Source organism: Poecilia formosa, unplaced genomic scaffold (genome assembly GCF_000485575.1).
Source record: "Poecilia formosa unplaced genomic scaffold, Poecilia_formosa-5.1.2 Scaffold602, whole genome shotgun sequence".
Lineage (NCBI taxonomy): Eukaryota > Metazoa > Chordata > Actinopteri > Cyprinodontiformes > Poeciliidae > Poecilia > Poecilia formosa.
This window is the reverse complement of record NW_006800541.1, coordinates 73,888-93,228: the sequence shown is the minus strand read 5'-3', so window position 1 is coordinate 93,228 and position 19,341 is coordinate 73,888. Positions and strand designations below refer to the sequence as shown.

Genomic DNA, 19,341 nt, shown 5'->3' with positions numbered 1-19,341 from the left:
GGCCTCGGCTGGCGGGCGCCGCCGCCTCACAGGCGGCGCCAAACTCAGCCGGATCCGGATTGTCTGCAGGTTCCGCCAACCTCAACGACCGCAGCAGGCTGGGGAAGCGGGCCAGCGAGGTGGCCGTCATCGTGGAGGACTCGGAGACGGTGGACCCCGTCATGGACGGGCAGCCGTACCACACCGGGAAGTTCGCCCTGCAGCTGCGCCTCGAGTGCTTCAGGTACGAACATTTCTGGGGAAAAACTGAAAACCACAACGATCAGTTTTTCATTCTGTCTCAACTTCCACAGTTCAGCTTCACAATGCGAGAATATTCACTCCATGATCCTGTTCTCTGTTTATTTTCTAAATTTAGAGGATAAGGGTCCGACCAGGTGAGATTAGTTTCCTTAAATTTTCAATAGCAGAACTTTGAAATAATTCAGGAAAAGACTGAAGAAAGAAACACAAACTGAGCTGCTCAGATTAGCTATTCAATACTATTTTTGTAATTTTTTTTACTTTATTCTGCTGATATGTCCATAATCTCACGTTGACTTCCTGTCTGATGATGCTCCTCCATGTCTGAACTTCCTGTCTGATGATGCTCCTCCATGTCTGAACTTCCTGTCTCCTCAGGATGATCCTCGGCGCCAACACTGATCCATCCATTGACGTTTCCGATCCCATCAGCGAACTTTTCTACAAGGAGACCTGGATGGCTACCTGCGCCCGCAATGCCTCCATCTACCAGAAGGTGGGGCTGTTGCTATGGCAACCACGCCCAGTCTCATGACCAGTTTCAGGTTTTGAGGTTTTAACTAGGAGGATCCTGGAGTTTTTTCCTCAGCATCTCTTTTCTCAGAATTTAAACTTTTTTCTTCATTTTTTTTCTTTCGGTTTTTGCTTTAATCTTCTGAGCTTAAATGTCAGAATCTATTTTTTTCCAGTGGCACTAATGGTCTTCCATATTTTTGTTTTTAAAGTTGTTTATTTTCGACACTTAGAACTAAAAGTTTTAACAAAATAACTAAATAGAAAAAACATAAAACTCCTAAAAATCAGAGGTTTGTTGCTAAATCAGACCTAAATGATAAAAAGTATTGGTGTCTGTGTTTCCTTGGTAACGGACCGGTATCGGTGTTTCCTTGGTAACGGACCGGTATTGGTGTTTCCTTGGTAACAGACCCCTCCCCACCCTTCGCCCTCTGACCTCTCTCTCTGCCTGCTGCAGGTTTTCCGCTGTCTGCCGTCCAGCGACGTGCGGAACATCTCGGAGCTGGAGGGCTTCCTAGCCAAACCGGGCCTGGCCCGAGAAGACCCGGCCCGCGCCCAGGAGGAGCTGAAGAAGATCCGCGGCTTCCTGGTCCAGTTCCCGCTCCAGTTCATGAGCGAACAGAACCTGCTGCCACCCATCGGCTGCAAGGAGGCCATGGTCCCCATGGAGGTCTGGACCTGACCGCCATGTTGGACCGGGGGCTGTTCCTTCTGCTCAGGACAAAGTTCTGTGGTTCTGGTTGAGTCCAATGACGGCGGGGCGACCCGCCTGAGGTCCAGTCTGACGGAAGCAGCTGCTGTGCCAAAGACAGAATCAACCTGCGAGCCTGGACCCGGGCGAAGCCGCCCACACTACAGCGTCGTCTACAAAACCTGCTGCTCCTGGAAAATGAAACTCCGATAAACGAACCGGCCCGGTTCGCTACAAACAGCCAAAAACTCTCTGACTTCCTCAGCCTGTCGCAGGTTTCATGTCTCCACAACATCTGTCGGTTTCCACTGATCATTGGATCTGATTAGGTTGAAACTCAACCAGCAGATGCAGCGTTTCGCTCCACAGTGCCTGAAAACCCACTTCCTGGTAGGATACTGACTGTGCAGCTCTTCTCCTGCGAACACTATGCATCATCCAGGCTGGGAAACGCAGCTCAACACTAACGGATAAAAACGGCAGAAATTTGATCATAATTCTGTTAAAGTGCCAAAACCCCTGGAAGCCGGGCGTCAGACTCGCTCCACTTCATGGTTTCTCTGTTTACTGTGACGCGGCAGAAATCGTTTTATAAACTTTATCTCAGATTAAATCACTTAATGGCTTTTCTTCTCAAAATAAACCAACATTTTGCCTCTCAGACTAACAAACTGTTGTTGTGCTGCATGAAGAGTCCGGTGCTGTTTCGATGTCTGGAAGTGAAACTGATGTATTAAATGGTTATACTGGTTTGTACAGTCACTTTTTGGCCACTAGAGGGCAGCAGAACGACCTAAAATCACAAAAAATCTGAAATATTAGCACTTAATGTGATTCTGTTGAAGATTCTATTTTATTTATTTATTTTGTATTTTTGGAGGTATTTGGGTGTCAATTTGGACAAATTGTACAACTTTCTACTGCATCATTTCCCACCACAGGTTTGAATCTGGAAAACTAATATTTGAAACAATAAATCTAACTGGGTTAAAATTGCCTAAATCTCAAAATTTGAAATAAAAACACAACAAAATACTAAAAATTTTCTGAAAGAAAAAGCCCTTAAAAAATCTAACATTTTGTTTTTTATTTAGTAACTGTTACTTCTGACTGCCACTTTGATTTCGATTTGTTTAATGACAGTAGGACTCTAAAGTTTCAAGTGTTTAGGGGGTAGGAGTTTATAAGTTCTCACTTCTTCCTACCCCATTTTGAGCATGATATGTTAACTGAAACAAAAAATCTGTATTTTCTCTTCTTTTTTTATGCACTTCTTGTTACTGGGCACTATTTTATTTTTATATTTGTATTTGTATCATGTTCGAATAAAATTTCATTTCATTTATTTAAACTAAGACAAACATTTTCCTTTATGCTTCAATTTTAATTAAATCTTAGTTTCTTCTTTTTATTTTTTAAATATAATTATTCTTATTAGGCATGGATATAAACAGACTTTATTATCATTCAACTGAACATTTAAAATGTAAATATTGAGCGAAATTTTGCTGCAACTCTCCAATAGTAAAACAGTAAATTTATTAAATAATGTATCAGCATAAATAATGCAATAAAAAGATGGTGCATATGAAGCTCCATTCTCATAAGGAATATTTTCTCTTAAGCTCTAAATAAATTAAAGATTTGCTTGCTTGAATTTAAATGTTTGTTTTTGCTGCCCTCTAGTGGCCATTGTTTATAAGCAGCTGCGGTCTTTCCAGGTTAAACTGTAACGTAAATATTCTGTGGCGTTTATCTGCATGGAGCCAGCTTGACCCCAGCCTGTTGCCAGCTGACCTCAGCATGACCCTGAGAGGTTTCCCTGACGCTACCTCTGTGTTTCTACTTCCAGTTGGTGGTTTTTCTGTCAAACCAAGACTTTTTGCAGCTTTGCACAAACTGAGCAGGTTTTCTGTTTCTGGCTGCAGTGGCTCTGAATCTGTCTGGTTTTTCTCTCTCCTGCCTGTTTCTCTATGGAAATGCACTATTTGCACAAACTGTTTTCTTGCTCTTCGATGTCCCGTCATGTTGCTCTGGTGAAACTTTGAACTCAATAAATGAAGGGTTGATGGCATTAAAATTAAGATATCTCGCATTTTTTTCTTCTTTTCTAGTCTCCATTCTCAACATTTAAGGACCAAAATTCAGTTTTTCAGGTGATTAATTAAATTCTGGAGTTAAAAAGTGATCTAACCGTCCAGGTTGGTAAATCATGACTTACCTTTGGTTCAGGTTACGGTGGCAGAAATCTGCAAACACAAAAATCATGCAACAGAAAAATTCTGCAACCGGAGGAAATAAAAGCAGAAGGAATTAGTGAGGGGTCGGTAATGGCTTCGTAAATCTGCTGCTGTTCTATAATGTAAAAGACTAAAAATATATAAATCAATGAAATTCTGTCTGGTCCCAAATGAGCTGACGTTTGACTCCCCTGGTGGCCTGGAGGACTTTATTTTATGGAACGAGTTTGTAAAGTTTTAAACTTGTTTTAGCAAATAAAACAAGGCTTTTTCTGCTTTTGCTTTTATTTCTTGCAGTTTCAGCATTTCTTTCAGAAAATGCAGCATTTTTCCCCAAGTTGCAGCAATTTGTTCTACGGTTGCAACGTTTTCTCTTGAAGTCGCAACAGCATTTTTTTTTTCTTAAGTTGGCGCATTTTTTTCTGTGGTTGTAACTTTTTTTTGCATTATTGTTTCCTTATTTAGCATTTTTTCCTGAAGTTGCAAAATGTTTTTTCTGCGGTTGCAGAATTTTAGTTTGCAGCATTGTCTCTTACAGCCAGTTTATGGTTTACAAACAGTTTACAAACCATAAGCCAGTTTTTATGGTTTATTTCTTCTCTTAATAGCAGCACCGTTGGCTCCTCCATTCACTGAATTACCGACTCCATGCTGCAGTTTTCATCTCTGCCTGCAGGTGGAGCCAAAAGAACATAAACAGTGATGACAGAAGGCCAGTTGGGAGATGATCGGATCAGCGACCTGAGGGCTGAACTCCAGCAGCAGACTGAAGTGAAGGCATCACGGCGGTGCGTTCAGGTGTTGTGTCTCTCCCGGTCTTATCTCCATCAACCAGGTGAAACACAGACTGTCCTTTTGTTTTGTTGTTAGCTGCTTCTACCTGCCTGAACTTGACGGCTCTGCCTGAAACTGAGGACGATCTGAAACTAATCCCTTCCAGGAAGCCTGATGTCTGAGTTTTCCTGGTGGCTGGTTGTTAGTCAGAGTCAAAACTGACATATTTATGATAAAAAACTGATTTTAATCAACTCTGTCCCTTTAGCCTGGCAGCATGTTGAAAACAATGGCTTCTTGTCAATAAGCGCAAACCTTCCTCTATTTTCTGCTGATGTCAAAAAACACCATTTCGAAATTGTAGTGTGATTTAAGACAAAATAAATTTATGTGAATAAGCTTGTTCACGCAATAAGTCATTAAAAATGATGGCGCAACAGATGTAAACAGTTTCATGGCTTTGTATGTGGCATTTTGGTGATTTAACAGAAGATTCATTAGAATAACACAACTTTTTATTAACAAAAACAATCATCCTTCTACTACTTCCTCTCCTCTTCTCCTTTGTCATTTCCGCCAGTAGTAGCGTCCGGTTGTTGACCATGTGACTGGCTGGTTAATGGAGATGCAGCCTGTGGATCCAGAGAAACGCAAGTTTCTAAAATCTAGCAAACTCTGAACTGGTGGCAACAAGATTCTCCAACATCCTGAAATCTTCTTCACTGTCACTGACCTGTAAAACCTGCTAAAGTAAATGGAACCGTTTATTACTGAAGGTCTGAGTTATTTAATATTATTATTAAGGCGTCAGCCTGACGTTACCTTCTGATCGCAACAATAAAACCAGTTACCTGGAGCTCCGTTCAGCTCAAAATGACTTTATTTATCCCAAAGGGAAATTAAATGTTGTTGTGGGCAGGAAGAATCTCCACTAGCAGTCAGGCTTCCAGTATATCTGAAAAGACCTCTGACTGAAGACCGCTAGCATTAAGTGTAAGCTAGTTCAGCTAATCCACCTCATTAGCTTTTGCTGCTCCAGTTTAAATCTCTGGTCAGTTAGAAGGACGTTGGAGTAGGGGATACGATGAGATGGTTTGAACTTGCTTCTTCTTGCCTCCTTTTCAAATTTCAGGTATTAGTTTATCTTTTGAGATGCTAATCAGCTCCTCTGCATCATAAAAATAAAACTTTGTTGCCATGATTGCAAATCATAACTGTCCAAAAGTAAAGACGTAGGAGCAGAACTCCTTCCAGCTGCATCTGACTTCAGAGGGATTAATTATTCAAACATTCAGGGCCTCAACTAGAGAAAACAAACAAAAGCCTAGAAAACAACAGTTCAGAGCCGCAGCGTTGCTCCAACATGTTGCCTCCATGAGCAGCTCTGGAGCTGCTGTTGTTGGAGAGTCGTCTGTTTGTCGCTGTTTCATCTTGTCTGAATTTTGCAGAAGAACAAATGAATCAATTGATGATTTGTGGATGAAGACAATAAAACCTCAACAGGTCGCCATGGCAACGCCTCCTTTCTCTGCAGGTATTTGGTCTGAAGGCGGCGACCTCAGGGCGGGTTCGGGGCGTCGCCCCCGGCTGGAAAAAACATCTATTAGTCACTTTTGTTTTCAAGATTATTAGTATTGTTAATATAATAATAATAATACAGATGTTAACTAATGGAATTGCAAAATGACAATAAAGTTACTACTACTATTATAAATACTTTTTTTATGGGATTATTGTTATAATGTTAATATTTATAATAATACAAACTAATAGTAATAATGAGTTCATTTAGTGAATGTAACTGCAATCAATAAATTAGATATTATTCTAATATCAATATTTACCATATTATTTTTAATATACATGTAAAACTGTCCAACTATTGTTATATTATATTATATTATATTATATTATATTATATTATATTATATTATATTATATTATATTATATTATGTTGTTTCAGAGGCCTCAATGTTCCTCTGAGTTCAGACATAAATGAGGTGGGAATGTTAGAAAACCCATTCTAAAGGGCCGGGCCCCCCTCCCCAGGCTGTTTCTGCTCTGAATGAAGCGCCCAGTTTTAGCTGGAGGTTTATTATGATGGTGCGGCTGCGCGGTTCGGCCCGGTCCCGCCGCGCTCCGTGGAGGTGTGTGCGGCGTGTCGCGGTGGGCGGCTCCCCGTGAAGCGCAGCCTCCTCTCTGGCCACTCCCGGCCAGCGCGCCGCCTCCGCCGCGCCTCCTCAGTGCGCCTCGGCCGCTGCTCCTGTACGCATCTGTCCTCGCGGTCCCGGTTCTGGATGAAGGCATGTAGGACGGGCTGTGGCGCTCCAAGCAGCATGTAGCACCTGGAGCTGAGCGCACATCGCCTCCTCCTCTTCCTCCTCTTCCTCTTCCTCTCGGCTCTGCGGGCTGTGCACCTCCCGGAGCGATCATTCCTCCGGTCGGCGTCGCCTTCAGCGGGATTTTTTTGGGGCTCCTGTCGGGGGTGGGTGGGGGGTTCGGCGCTCCGGCCTGGTGAACAGGAGAAGAGGAGCGAGCCTTCATCACCTCCCGGTCGATGGTCGTTGAGGAAGCTTCCATCTTGAGTCGCGCTTCTACCGACGGAACCATGGCGAGCGACTCCCCGGCGCGGAGTCTGGATGAGATAGACCTGTCTGCACTACGGGTAAATGTCTCGCTCTGTGCGTGTGCGCGTGCATGTCCTTTTCCTGTGTGAGCGCGTGCATGTGCAACACCTGTCCCCCCCACCTCTCCCCCTCCTCCTCCTTCAGCTCTCCATCCCTCTCCAACCTCACACTGGATGTGTCTCCAAATGCGCTTTCAGCGTGCACGCGCGTGCGCCAACCTCACACTTGTGTGTGAGTGTGTGCGTGTGCGCGTGAGGACGCTGATTGAGGAAATCAGGTCGGTGATCAGATGTATCAGTGTGGGATCTCTGTTTTGGTGTTTTCTGCTGAACAATTGGGACGTGATGTAATGAGGCCCAGAGCTGCCGCTGCCGCGCGCGCATGCGTGCGTGCGCGCGCGCTAAAAGCCGCTCTTGTCTGCACTATGTGGGGCAGATGTTAAGCTCCTCACTGACACTTTGCACAAAGACATCAAATGCACGCACGCGCACTTCCTCTCCTCTCTCGTACAGATGCACGCACGCACGCACGCGGCGGAATAACAGCGATAATAACTGCAACAGGAGCGAGTTCCGCCATTTCGTGATGTTGTGGCGACAGCAGCTTTGCATCACAGCGGCTGATAGGAAGTGCAGTGCCGGAATGTGTGCGTGTGCGCGTGCACGCGTTAAGAAAAAAAAAAAACCCTGTGATTATTTCACAGGTCAGCCATGATGGCGGGATGAAGCGTCACATGGAGCTGAGGGTTATTTTCCGCGCGTCCCCCGCCTGTTTCTGCTCCCAGCTGCTTACGCAACTCGGCGGTACCTGCAGAGCCGCCGTCAGGTCTGGACATGAGCGCCGGGGTGGGACTGCGTGTCGGTGTGTGTCTGCAGCACACACACCTGCAGGAAGCAGCAGCAGCAGCAGGAGGAAGAGGAGGAGGTGATGAAGGCAGAAAGATGTGAGGAAACACTGGAAGAGGGTTCTGCAGAACCAGAACCAGCTCTGTCTCCATCAGTAGTTCAGAGCAGAAATTAGGTCACTTCCTGTTTCTGCATCCCCTCTCCCATCCCGGCTGAAGTGTTCGTGGTCCGGCTCATCAGAGCCTCTGATAGCGGTATAAATAGCTGTCTGGGTGTCACATACAGGAGCCTTTCTGTTATATCACCCGCTGAATCATTTTGGACCAGACTTTAAAGCACCATCCTGACGACACAGCAGAGTTTTCTATTCAGTCCGCGGTATTTTTGAGGGTTTAATGTGACAAACCATCAGAAAATACAGGAAAACAGTTAAGACCACTGTCTAGATATTGATCTGGGATATTGATCGGGTTAAAGTCCCCCCTTTAGACACATTAAATCTGCTGTAGTTGTCATTCCAGGGCGCTAGATGGCGCTGTGGCTTCAGCTTGTAGTCGAAACGCACATCCGCTTTAGACCGTTAGCTAACAACTCAAACACGAACCCGTCTCCAATGAATCAAACAATGCTCATGTAACATAGATATTTAGTGTCAGAAGTTGTGTTAAACCGAACAGGTGAAGTAGCACACTTAGCATAAAGCTATCCGACATTTATTGTTTTTGCCCATTAATGCTAAGGAAAAATGCCCAGTTGCCCTCCGTTCTGCGCATGTGCAGTTTCACACCTTTTTTCCTGAAACCGCTCACTCTGATCAAAAAGCGTCTTTCCGATCACTGGAGGCAATAAAATGTAACTTTTTCACTGAAAACCATTCAGACGCCTGAATATAGACCGATGGAAACCGACCACTGTCGTTCTGGTTGTACTGTGGACTCCGCCTGTTCGCAGGTATTTCTGTGGAGCGTAAGTCCGAATTATTTACAGAAAATTTACAGAATATTCATGGATTTTTTTTTATTCGAGCATATCTAAAATATTATAAAGAAAATGCAACTTTGGAACCTGAAACACCTGGAGAGAATGCTACTTATTTAATTTTCCTTGGTGCTAATTGGTTGTACTACAAGTCGTAGATAAGGAAGGCTAGATATTAGCTTCTGATTGTGCTAATATAACAGGTGTTTGAACTATTAACGTTTTATAAACGTTTTTAGAGGGAGTCTTCAGTATTTGTGTATTTTAGCAATCTGCAGGCAGCCGTGATTACTAAACCTGGCTTCTACTGTATGTTCTGGGTTTGTTGTCCTTTCTGAAGAAAATTATCCCCTCAGCATGAGGCTGCCACCACCATGTGTCACTGTGGGGGTTGTGTGTTCCAGGTGTGCTGGTGTCATCAAAACCAAACACATTTTTCTCCATACATCACCTAAAATACATGTTTCAAACCACAAGTGAGTGCGTAGCTAAAAATTTATGTTAGGGTAAGTTTAGAGTTGAAATTTATGTTGTTCCTCTATTTTTCAGATTTTATTCATGATACTTTTTTTAAATTCCTACTTTACAATTTTGTTCTACTTTCTCTTGGTCTTAAACATAAAATCCAGTGAAATTTGTGTTTTTAATGTAACAAAACATGAAAAACATTTCTTATAAGGTGTGCAAGCTTCATTATTTGTGCTTTGTTTATAAAATCAGCTCAGTTAACTGATTTTCTAAGCATGAAACTGTTCAGTTTTCAGAAAGACTGAACAGTCACTTCACGTTACACCTGGTGCTGTAGAAGCTGACAGTTGTAAAGAAATTGTGGAGATGGAGGTTATTTCTCTGACTTACTCACTCGGCCTGGCAGTCACGTTTTTACTCTTTTTACAAACCCAAGTCATGAAAAGAAGGACATGTTAAAAGGTTGTGCCTCTTAAAAACTAATTTTAATGTAATTAGAAGAGTAAGCATCTAAAATGCATGAAATATTTACCAGAATGCTAATATATTTAGAAAAGTTTCAGAAAATCAACTGTATGATTCAGAACTAGCTTAACCTGCTAGCGACATGGCTAGTTTATTGAGCTAGGCTAGTTAGCTATTAAACAGTTTCAGATTCAGATAAATTATCTTGTTAATGTTTCAAAACCTACTCTAGTTATTGTTTTCTATAGATTTGATGATATTTTTAGCCACTTAGAGGAACATTTGTTAATTTTTAATGCATATGAAGAACATCAAAAATATTTTTAGCAGGACTAACAGCTAGCTTTAGCAGCTGTTAGCAGTATATGTCCTCGTTATCAGTTTGCTTTTGACTGATTTTGCTCTGAGGTTTCAAACTTTAACATGTTTTAATGACAACATCAGGCGTCAGAAACTAGGATTAGTTTTTATATCCTGAGTGGATCCCTGGGAGGTAAACGGCGGCGGTCGACCCGCCTCAGACTCTGTTAAACTCAGACGAATGTTTTCAGTCAAACCGTTGATGTGTTGGTGTCAGTTTGTAAAAGAGATTTCATTTCATCCTCTTTTCTTTTCTCTTTGTGTTGTTTCTTTTGTTTCTGCTTCTTTTTAAGATTATTTTGTCTTGGGTTTTTTTCTGACCAGCTGTGCTTGTTTTTTTTCACGTAGCTCTTTTTCATCTTTTTGTCATTTTGTGATCGCCTGTGATTGTTTTGTCGCATTGCGTCCACTTTGTGTCTCCCTGTGGTTGTTTTCCATCTTGTTTTTACAGCCAGATTGTGTCTTGGTTTCTTCTCTTAACTGTTTCTCTCCGTTTGCTTTTGTTGCGTCTGTTTTGTGATTTGTTGTTTCTGGTCTTCAGATCATTGTGATTATTTCCATCCTATTATGGTTGGTGTTTTACTGGTTGTTAAAACTCTGAGTGATTGTTTCTAGAAATCCTTGCTGACTTTTTTACTTCATTGAGGTTGATTGTAATCTTCTTACAGACACGGATTATTTCTTTGGGAATGTTTTGTTGTATCAGGTCAGTTTCTAGTCGTTTTAGTTTGTGTCAAAGTTGTAGCATTTAACCACTTTACAGCTAAAATGCAGTTTTTCTCTTTTATTTCATTATCTCAGCTCTTTATTCTCATGTGACTCGACATTCAGATGTTTTTGTTTCTATTGGACTGTTTTCTTCATTTTGCACATTATTGTTCTGTATTATTTTGCCTTTTTGTGCGTTATTTGTCCTCATGGTTATTGAGTGTCTCTTTGTGTTTTTAAGAGACCAATAATCAAACCGAAGTAACTGACCTTCTGCTGGTAGATCGTAGCTGGAGTTGCTTATAAACGTTTCTTTTCAGTATATTATGAACAGACTATAGAAAATGCCTTTAAATTATTGTTTCTCAAGCTGAGTAGTTCATGTTATTACAATTCTCTGTCTAGGAGTTAATGAAAACTGAAACATTTTTGGACAAAATTGAAGGTTTTTATGCAGAATCAGTCATGGCATTTCCCTTAAAGGTAAGCGCGTGGTGACTGTTGTGTTGTTTTTAGTAGTTCACGTTTCTTTACCTTAAACATCACAATAAAAGCCAAAGGTCCCGTCCCAATCGTCCAAACTGCAGCTAGCTTTATGCTAACTGCATGTGAATGTGATGCAGGCGCGGAGATGAATGAATGAGGTCAGAGTTCAATCTGTTCAGCCACTTTAACCTTTGGAGTTAAGTGGAGCCTAAATATCAGCTCAGGTGTTTAAACATAATCAGGATTTTATTAAAAAGGTAAATGAACCTCTGAGTGCTTTAAAGGAGGCTGTGATTAATTATAAAGTCTTAATGGACACATTTTCTGTTAAAATTTAATTTGGAAACATGAAAACATGTGAATGAGTTCTGGTTTTTTAAGAGTTCAGCCACATTAAACTACAGCAAAGAGAACAAGAGAGAAATTAAACAGGTTTAATAAGCTACATAGTGGCATCAGGATCTATTTTATTAAAGGTTTTATTTTATAAAAAGGTTGATAAATGAACAAGAACAATTTCAAATGGGAACTTGGAACTAGTTCCAGGTGAGCTGATACTGCAGCCATGTTTTACTGATTTGTTTCTGTTAATTGGTATTTTTTAGTAAATTATCCAGTCAGATGAAATTCAGCTAAACAGAAATCTTCATTTTAATCAGAAATTATCAATAGTTTTCATCTGCATGGTGCCTTTTAAGCCTTTTTGGTCACTTCCAGCAGGCCTCAGTGCTGCCAGTTAGTTATTAACTCAAACACAATGGAAACAAATGTTTTATGCAAACAGCAGCAGCTTACGGCTGAATCCTCCTGTCCTGTGTTGGGAGTTAACCTGTAATCTTCCTGTGATCTGATGGTTTATGTCTGAGTCAATAAGCAGAAACAATGATGATGTAATCAACACCATGAAACCGTTAGCCGCCACAGATAACTGGATTTAACGGGATTTCTCTGTGTTCGATAAAAACAAACATGTCAGCGTGGAAATCTCAGCTGTGACAGACCTCAGTGTTGTGTTTTCTTCTGTGTGGCCTTACAGTGTAACAGGTAAACGTGTGCATTTGGAGGCGCGCGCACGTGCGGCTCTGTCCTCCAGGATTTCATGTGCTTGACTTTGACCTTGAGCGGAAACGAACGTGGCTTTTTAAGCTAATCCTTTTCAGGAGGATGCACTAATACGCTCTCCTGTGGGCTACTGTAACCACAGACACACACACGCACACACACACCACACACACACACATCGCACGCACACACCTACACACACACACACACACACACGCACACACAGGTACACGTTAAGATCTGGTCTGTGTTTGGGGGATTTTATGGTTTTTAATCAACCTGGAAATAAGATTAACCTCTGTGTGAGTTTACCTGAGATATTTTTTACCTGAGTTTCATCAGACATGTTTAGAAAGAATCATGCTGTTTAACTATTTATTTTACCTTTGGTCTAGGAAATTTAATGCTTAATCTTGCTAAATTAACTGAAGTGAAAAGATAAAAAATATTAAACGACCATATTTTATTATCCATCCATCCATCCATTTTCTGCCGCTTCATCCGGGGTCGGGTCGCGGGGGCAGCAGCTTCAGAAGGGAGGCCCAGACTTCCCTTTCCCCAGCCACTTCTTCCAGCTCCTCTGGGGGAACCCCAAGGCGTTCCCAGGCCAGCAGAGAGACATAGTCCCTCCAGCGTGTCCTGGGTCTTCCTCGGGGCCTCCTCCTGGTGGGGCGTGCCCGGAACTCCTCACCAGAGAGGCGTCCAGGAGGCATCCTGACCAGATGGCCGAGCCTCAACTGGCTCCTCTCTACGTGGAGGAGCAGCAGCTCTACTCTGAGTCCCTCCTGGATGACCGAGCTTCTCTCTCTAAGGGAGAGCCCAGCCACCCTGCGGAGGAAACCCGTTTCGGCCGCTTGTATCCGTGATCTCGTTCTTTAGGTCATGACCCAAAAAAGCTCATGACCATAGATGAAGGTGGAAACGTAGATCGACCGGTAAATCGAGAGCTTCACTTTTTGGTTCAGCTCTCTCTTCACCACGACGGACCGGTACAGCGCCTGCTTCACGGCAGACGCTGCACCAATCCGCCTGTTGATCTCCTGCTCCCTTCTTCCCCCATCGTGAACAAGATCCCCAGATACTTAAACTCCCCCACTTGAGGCAGGACGACCCCCCCTGACCCAGAGAAGGCACTCTACCCTTTTCCGGCTCAAGACCATGGCCTCGGATTTGGAGGCACTGTTCCCCATCCCGGCCGCTTCGCACTCGGCCGCGAACCGCTCCAGGGAGAGCTGCAGATCACGTTCTGATGAAGTCAACAGGACCACATCATCAGCAAAAAGCAGAGATGCGATCCTAAGGGCACCAAAACAGATCCCCTCAACACCTTGGCTGTGCCTAAAAATTCTGTTCATGAAAGTAATGAACAGAATCGGTGACAAAGGGCAGCCTTGGTGGAGTCCAACCCTCACCGGAAACGAGCCCGACTTACTGCCGGCAATGCGGACCAGACTCTGACACCGGTCATACAAGGACCTGACAGTCAGTATCAAAGGGCCCGGTACCCCATACTCCCGGAGAACCCCCGAAAATGCCCTCATAGGGACACGGTCAAACGCCTTCTCCAAGTCCACAAAAAACATGTAGACCGGTTGAGCAAACTCCCAGACCCTCCAGGACCCTGCTGAGGGTGTAGAGCTGGTCCAGTGTTCCACGACCAGGACGAAAACCACACTGCTCTTCCTGAATCTGAGGTTCGACTATCCGACGGACCCTCCTCTCCAGGACTCCTGAATAGACTTTACCAGGGAGGCTTAAGAGTGTGACCCCCTGTAATTGGAGCGCACCCTCCGGTCCCCCTTTTTGAACAGGGGGACCACCACCCCAGTCTGCCAATCCAGGGGAGCTGCCCCCGATGTCCATGCGATATTGCAGAGTCGCGTGAGCCAACACAACCCTACAACATCCAGAGCCTTAAGGAACTCCGGGTAGATCTCATCCACCCCAGGGGCCCTGCCACCAAGGAGGTTTTTGACCACCTCGGCGACCTCGTCCCCAGAGATTGGAGAGCCCAACCACGCCCCTCCAGGTCTCACTGTCATTGCCCATGTGAGCGTTGAAGTCCCCCAGCAGAACAAGGGAGTCCCCAGGAGGAGCACCCTCCAGTACCCCCTCTCAGGACTCCAAGAAGGGTGGGTAATCTGAACTGTTGTTCGGCCCGTAAGCACAGACAACAGTCAGAACCCGTCCACCCACCCGCAGGCGGAGGGAGGCTACCCTCTTGTTCACCGGGGTAAACCCCAACGTACAGGCGCCAAGATGGGGGGCAACAAGTATGCCCACTCCTGCCCGGCGCCTCTCACCACGGGCAACTCCAGAGTGGAAGTACGTCCAGCCCCTCTCAAGGAGACTGGTTCCAGAACCAGAGCCATGCGTCGAGGTGAGGCCGACTATTTCTAGTTGGAACCTCTCCGCCTCGCACACTAGCTCCGGTTCCTTCCCCACCATATTTTATTAATAAATTGATTCAGCCTTAAGTTAAATGAACTACCTAAATGTGTTTGAGTGTTACGGCTTTTCAATACCAACTTTCTGTCCTAGAAGCTGCAAAGCTGAAAACTAGCTTTAGCATCTAGCTATGGCTATTTAGCTTAGCTCTGCTAGGTAGCTAAGTTCCTGTTTTAAATTAAAATAAATGTTATTATTAATTATTTACATCTACAGCTGTTTTCAAAAAGCCTGGTTGAAATTCATAAACATTTAAAGGAAAATTTGTTTCTATTTTCTCAAAGAAGAAAAAAAGAAGTGTTAGCTTTAGCCGAGGCTAACAGTTAGCTTAATCTGTGTCAACAGGGGTAGATAATCAGATTTAACAGATTAATGTGTTTTTATGGTGAGATAAAACAGAGGGAAGTTATTCTGTTTAGTTATGGCTTCATGTAGCTGATTATATATCAGTGTGGAAAACTAACTTCAGGTCAGATCACAAACCTTTGACTCCTGAGCAAAATGATTCAGAGGATTTGTTATAAAAACATTTTATTAAGCCAAAGAAGCCAAGAGATTAAATGAATTATTAGTTAAGTTTTTGATTTAAATACTTTTGAATGCTGTTTATTTTACAACATAAACAGAAGACGGTTAATTCTCACGGATTAATAAACTGATCAAACGTCTGAAAAGACAACAAGATGGTTGAAATGGAGTAACTTCTATCTTACACAAAACCTTCACTTGTATTTAAATTAAACTTTCTGAGTCATTTAAATATAAAGTCACCTGTAGAAAACATTTGTCTAACTTCATTCAGATGTTTTTTGGTCTTCTCTTCATGAAACATGTTTCACAAACGACACAGAAAGTTCAGTTTTGAGGGGATTTGTGACTGAGAACGGGTTGCAGAGTTTCCCTCCTGCAGGAATCGTTGTGCTGACAGGAAGGATCTTAAAGCTTCAGGTGTGCAGCGCCGCTTTAATCACGGCGTGTTTGTGTGTGAAGGTCAACTGGTTCTGAAATCCCTTCACCGGTTTTCCCTCCGCTCAGCCTCGTGACTGCAGCTCGTCGCTCAGCTCTTCCTCTCTGTTTCAGGACCCGGCTGGGATCTTTGAGCTCGTCGAACTGGTTGGAAACGGCACCTATGGGCAGGTCTACAAGGTAAGACATGCAAAACCTAAAGACTCAGCTCTCTGTTCACCTCCCGAACTCACTGACAGCTGCTGTATTTATTCATTAAAACAGAATCGTTTAGTCTCCTTACTGGGGTTTTACACATTTATCTAAATTAGTTAATGTAAAGGAATCACTAAACAGAAGGTTTTATATTTTATATAACTCACTGATTGTTTCATATCCAGAGTTAATTTGTAACCAGTTACATTTACTTGAGTAACTTTTTTGAAAAATTGCGTATTTTTACTATGCTGTACTTTTTAATTTTACTATAAAGTATTTCTTCTCGTACTTTAGTAAAATTTCTGGATTTTCTGAATGAAAAACAAACATAAAAACTCACCAGAAACCAGAAACTCACCAAACTCAGAAACACCTGCAGTTTTTATTAAAGTTTCTGAAGTTTTTATTGAAAGAAACATTTTCTTCTTATTTTTGTTTCTTATATGAATTATTGTCATTTTGGTTCTTAAAACACCTAAATTTACACTTAACTTTATATTTTGGTCCTAGTATTTGACTTAAAAGGAGCTAAAATTTAAAAAATAGATTCAGAAAGATGCATTTCAGTTGAAGGTTTCAGTTCATGGAGTAAAACTACATTTAAAACAATTTAGAAAATTATGATGATGAAGCGATGTGGAGCTGAATAAACTGATGTTTTTTTGCGTATTTAAAATATGTTTTAATAGTTTTCTGAACTGAATGTATAATTTTATTTTTACATGAAAAAGGGGCAGATATGGGTTTGTACGTGTTTCTTCTCCTTTTCATTCACATATTTTTTACATGAACTATTAATATTTATTACTGCGTGAATTAAATTAAAAACTAAATGAAATGTTTGAGACTTTAAAGCAGGTTAAAAATCTTTTTCCTGATATAAATCTAATTCTAGAATTGCTCTGGAAACAGGCTGTTTCTGTTTCCTCCTCTCTGTATTATGACTTCACATCAAAAATCTTATTATCACAGATAAATTCAGGTTGTTATTGACAACCTGCCGGTTTATTTTTGTGGATTGTTTTACCTTGAAGGTAATTAACACGTCTGCTGGATGCGGCGAATCGATCTGACATTTCTACAAGTTGACACCTCCTCTGCAGAAAATGATTGATGGGGCAAAATTAACACAATCTGTGTGAGCTTATAAAAATAATGAACACATGAACAGAAACGGCTGAAGAGCTCGTCTGGAGCCACGCTGCAGTCGGACTGTTGGATTCTCATGTTTGACTCGTCATTCTTCAGCTGAATCTGGATTTTCTTCCTGATTTCAGGAAACCGATCCTGCACGGCCGCTTACTTCATGCAGTTTCTGTTCTGGAAGCATCAATTAGCTGTTAAAGATTCAGACAATTACACCAACTTCACGTTTTCTGTTTTATTTTGAAAACCATCCATCCGTTTAGTTTATTTAATTAGCAGAAGTTTGCAGCTGGATCCAGAAACCGTTGATTTGAACGCTGCCAGTCGAACACATTTGATTTAGCATGCTGCTGTCATCATGTAGAGTTTTCTAAAAATCAATCTTCAGGACCAGAAAAACATGTTTTTTTTAGTTTGACAAATGACTGATAATGCACTGCTGCTGCAAATCATCTTAGCCCTGATTAGCTTTCACCATAAGACTCTCCAGGCTAGAAATTAATGAGAATTAATTAGCATTCTCTGTAGTCTCTGTAATTATCTCAAATTAAATAATTTTATTTCCTGGAAACTTCACGACAGGACTTCTGTTTTCAGAAATTATAATGAATCTGAAGAGACGTAGAAATTTTGATGTAATTTTTTCTCAAACATGCAAAAAGCCTTAAAAGGTGAAACAGAGAAAGTGAAAGGCTGAGCTGTAGAAACCGGATCAGGTTCTGGTGTTCCGCCTGTCCCTCCCCTCGGCTCCCTGTTTTTATTTTAACGCTGACGGCGCTGTGGCTTTGGAAAGAGGAAGAGAAGTCTGCTTGATGTTGCAAAGCTGCTCCTGCAGAGCAGCGAAGCGTTAAAATCTGTTAATTCAGGCGTGGAGTGAAGCTGCTGCACAGGTTTCCTGCTGACTGCGGCCGTTTTGGTTTCCTCTTAAAGAAACATCTTCAGGTGGTGTTGGACCGGATAAGGAATCAGAGTTTACTCAGTCTGTTTTATTGGTCGAAAGGACGGATGTCGCCTTTATTTCAGCTCCCTGTGAAGGTTTTCTGTGACTACACTGTAAAAACTAGCAGGTTAAAGAAGACTCTCCTGCACTTCATTCAGTGATTTAAAAAAACATCAGAAATATACACCTGGGCTGAGCTTTTCAACTGAAAAATCCAACCTTCATTTGATAAGTAAACGCACCACAGTGAGCTGCACCAGCAACACTCTTCGTTGTGGAAGTTTTTACTGACAGAAGGAAACTCAAACTTAGCTGGTTTCAGGATCAGTGAGGTGTGAGGATCTATTTAAAATACACTTTAATTTTCTGACATGTCTGCAGCTCATTCAGGGAGTCATGATAACTGATGTTACTGGACGATAAATTATTCCAGAAGTTATTGTGATAAATGATAATATTGTTGTTTTCAGATCATTTTCAAGTAATAAAATGATCTGTAATAATAATGTCAAAGATCAATAAACTTTAAATTCCAGTTAGTATTTTACTCTGGAACTAGGAGACATTTTAATTTTACAAAATTAATAAACAAGAGAACAGAAACAACAAATAAAATGAATCGGTAAATCTCTAAACAAAGATTTTGTAGTCCTATTTAGTTTAACCCTCAGTTTCCTTCATTATGTTACGATCAGCTGCTGGAAATTTAACAAATGTTTCAGTTTTGGTCTCCAGTTGAACCGAGAGTTCGGGACCATCAGGGATCAAAACGCCTTCAGGAGCGTCTTCTTCCAGGAATCCAGCTCTGGATTCCCCAAAGCGACGCATCAGCGCGTCACAGAGGACGAACATCAGGATGTTAAAATCCTGGCGCTGTTTTCGGGAAACGAGAAGAAGAAGAAGCTGCAGCCACTGAGGTTTCCTTGGCGGCTGCAGCTTCTTCTTCTTCTTTGTTTCCTGAGCTGGTCTCCATCAGCCGGGACGTTACGCCGCATGAAGAGGAAGTGTTGCCTTTTCTCATGAATCTGATGGATTTGCTGATAAATCCCTTGTTTTGCTCTGAGCTAAAGCAAAGAGCAACCTTTCATCTGTGACCGCCCTGCAGTTAAAGAAGAGCTCTTATCTCCTTCAGATTCCCCCTGAAAGGCTTTAATTTGGAGACAAATGTTCGGATGTTGC

General features: G+C 42.2%; 2 protein-coding genes across 9 annotated transcripts in view; both read left to right on the top strand.

Annotated features, from left to right (window-relative positions):
* The window catches only part of LOC103130056 (phospholipase D1-like), a 32,696-nt gene extending 30,188 nt beyond the window's left edge, over nucleotides 1-2,508 (top strand). Inside the window, exons 20-21 of the mRNA XM_016665624.1 lie at nucleotides 622-739; nucleotides 1,217-2,508. Of these exons, the coding sequence (XP_016521110.1) occupies nucleotides 622-739; nucleotides 1,217-1,441 (343 nt within the window). The 3' untranslated portion in view covers nucleotides 1,442-2,508. The remainder of the gene's footprint in view (nucleotides 1-621; nucleotides 740-1,216) is intronic.
* A 4,493-nt stretch (nucleotides 2,509-7,001) lies between these two features.
* The window catches only part of tnikb (TRAF2 and NCK interacting kinase b), a 64,631-nt gene continuing 52,291 nt past the window's right edge, over nucleotides 7,002-19,341 (top strand). For all 8 annotated transcript variants that reach the window (XM_016665632.1, XM_016665630.1, XM_016665629.1 and 5 more), the window contains exons 1-2: nucleotides 7,002-7,130; nucleotides 15,993-16,058. In XM_016665632.1, the coding sequence (XP_016521118.1) occupies nucleotides 7,023-7,130; nucleotides 15,993-16,058 (174 nt within the window). In that variant the 5' untranslated portion in view covers nucleotides 7,002-7,022. The remainder of the gene's footprint in view (nucleotides 7,131-15,992; nucleotides 16,059-19,341) is intronic.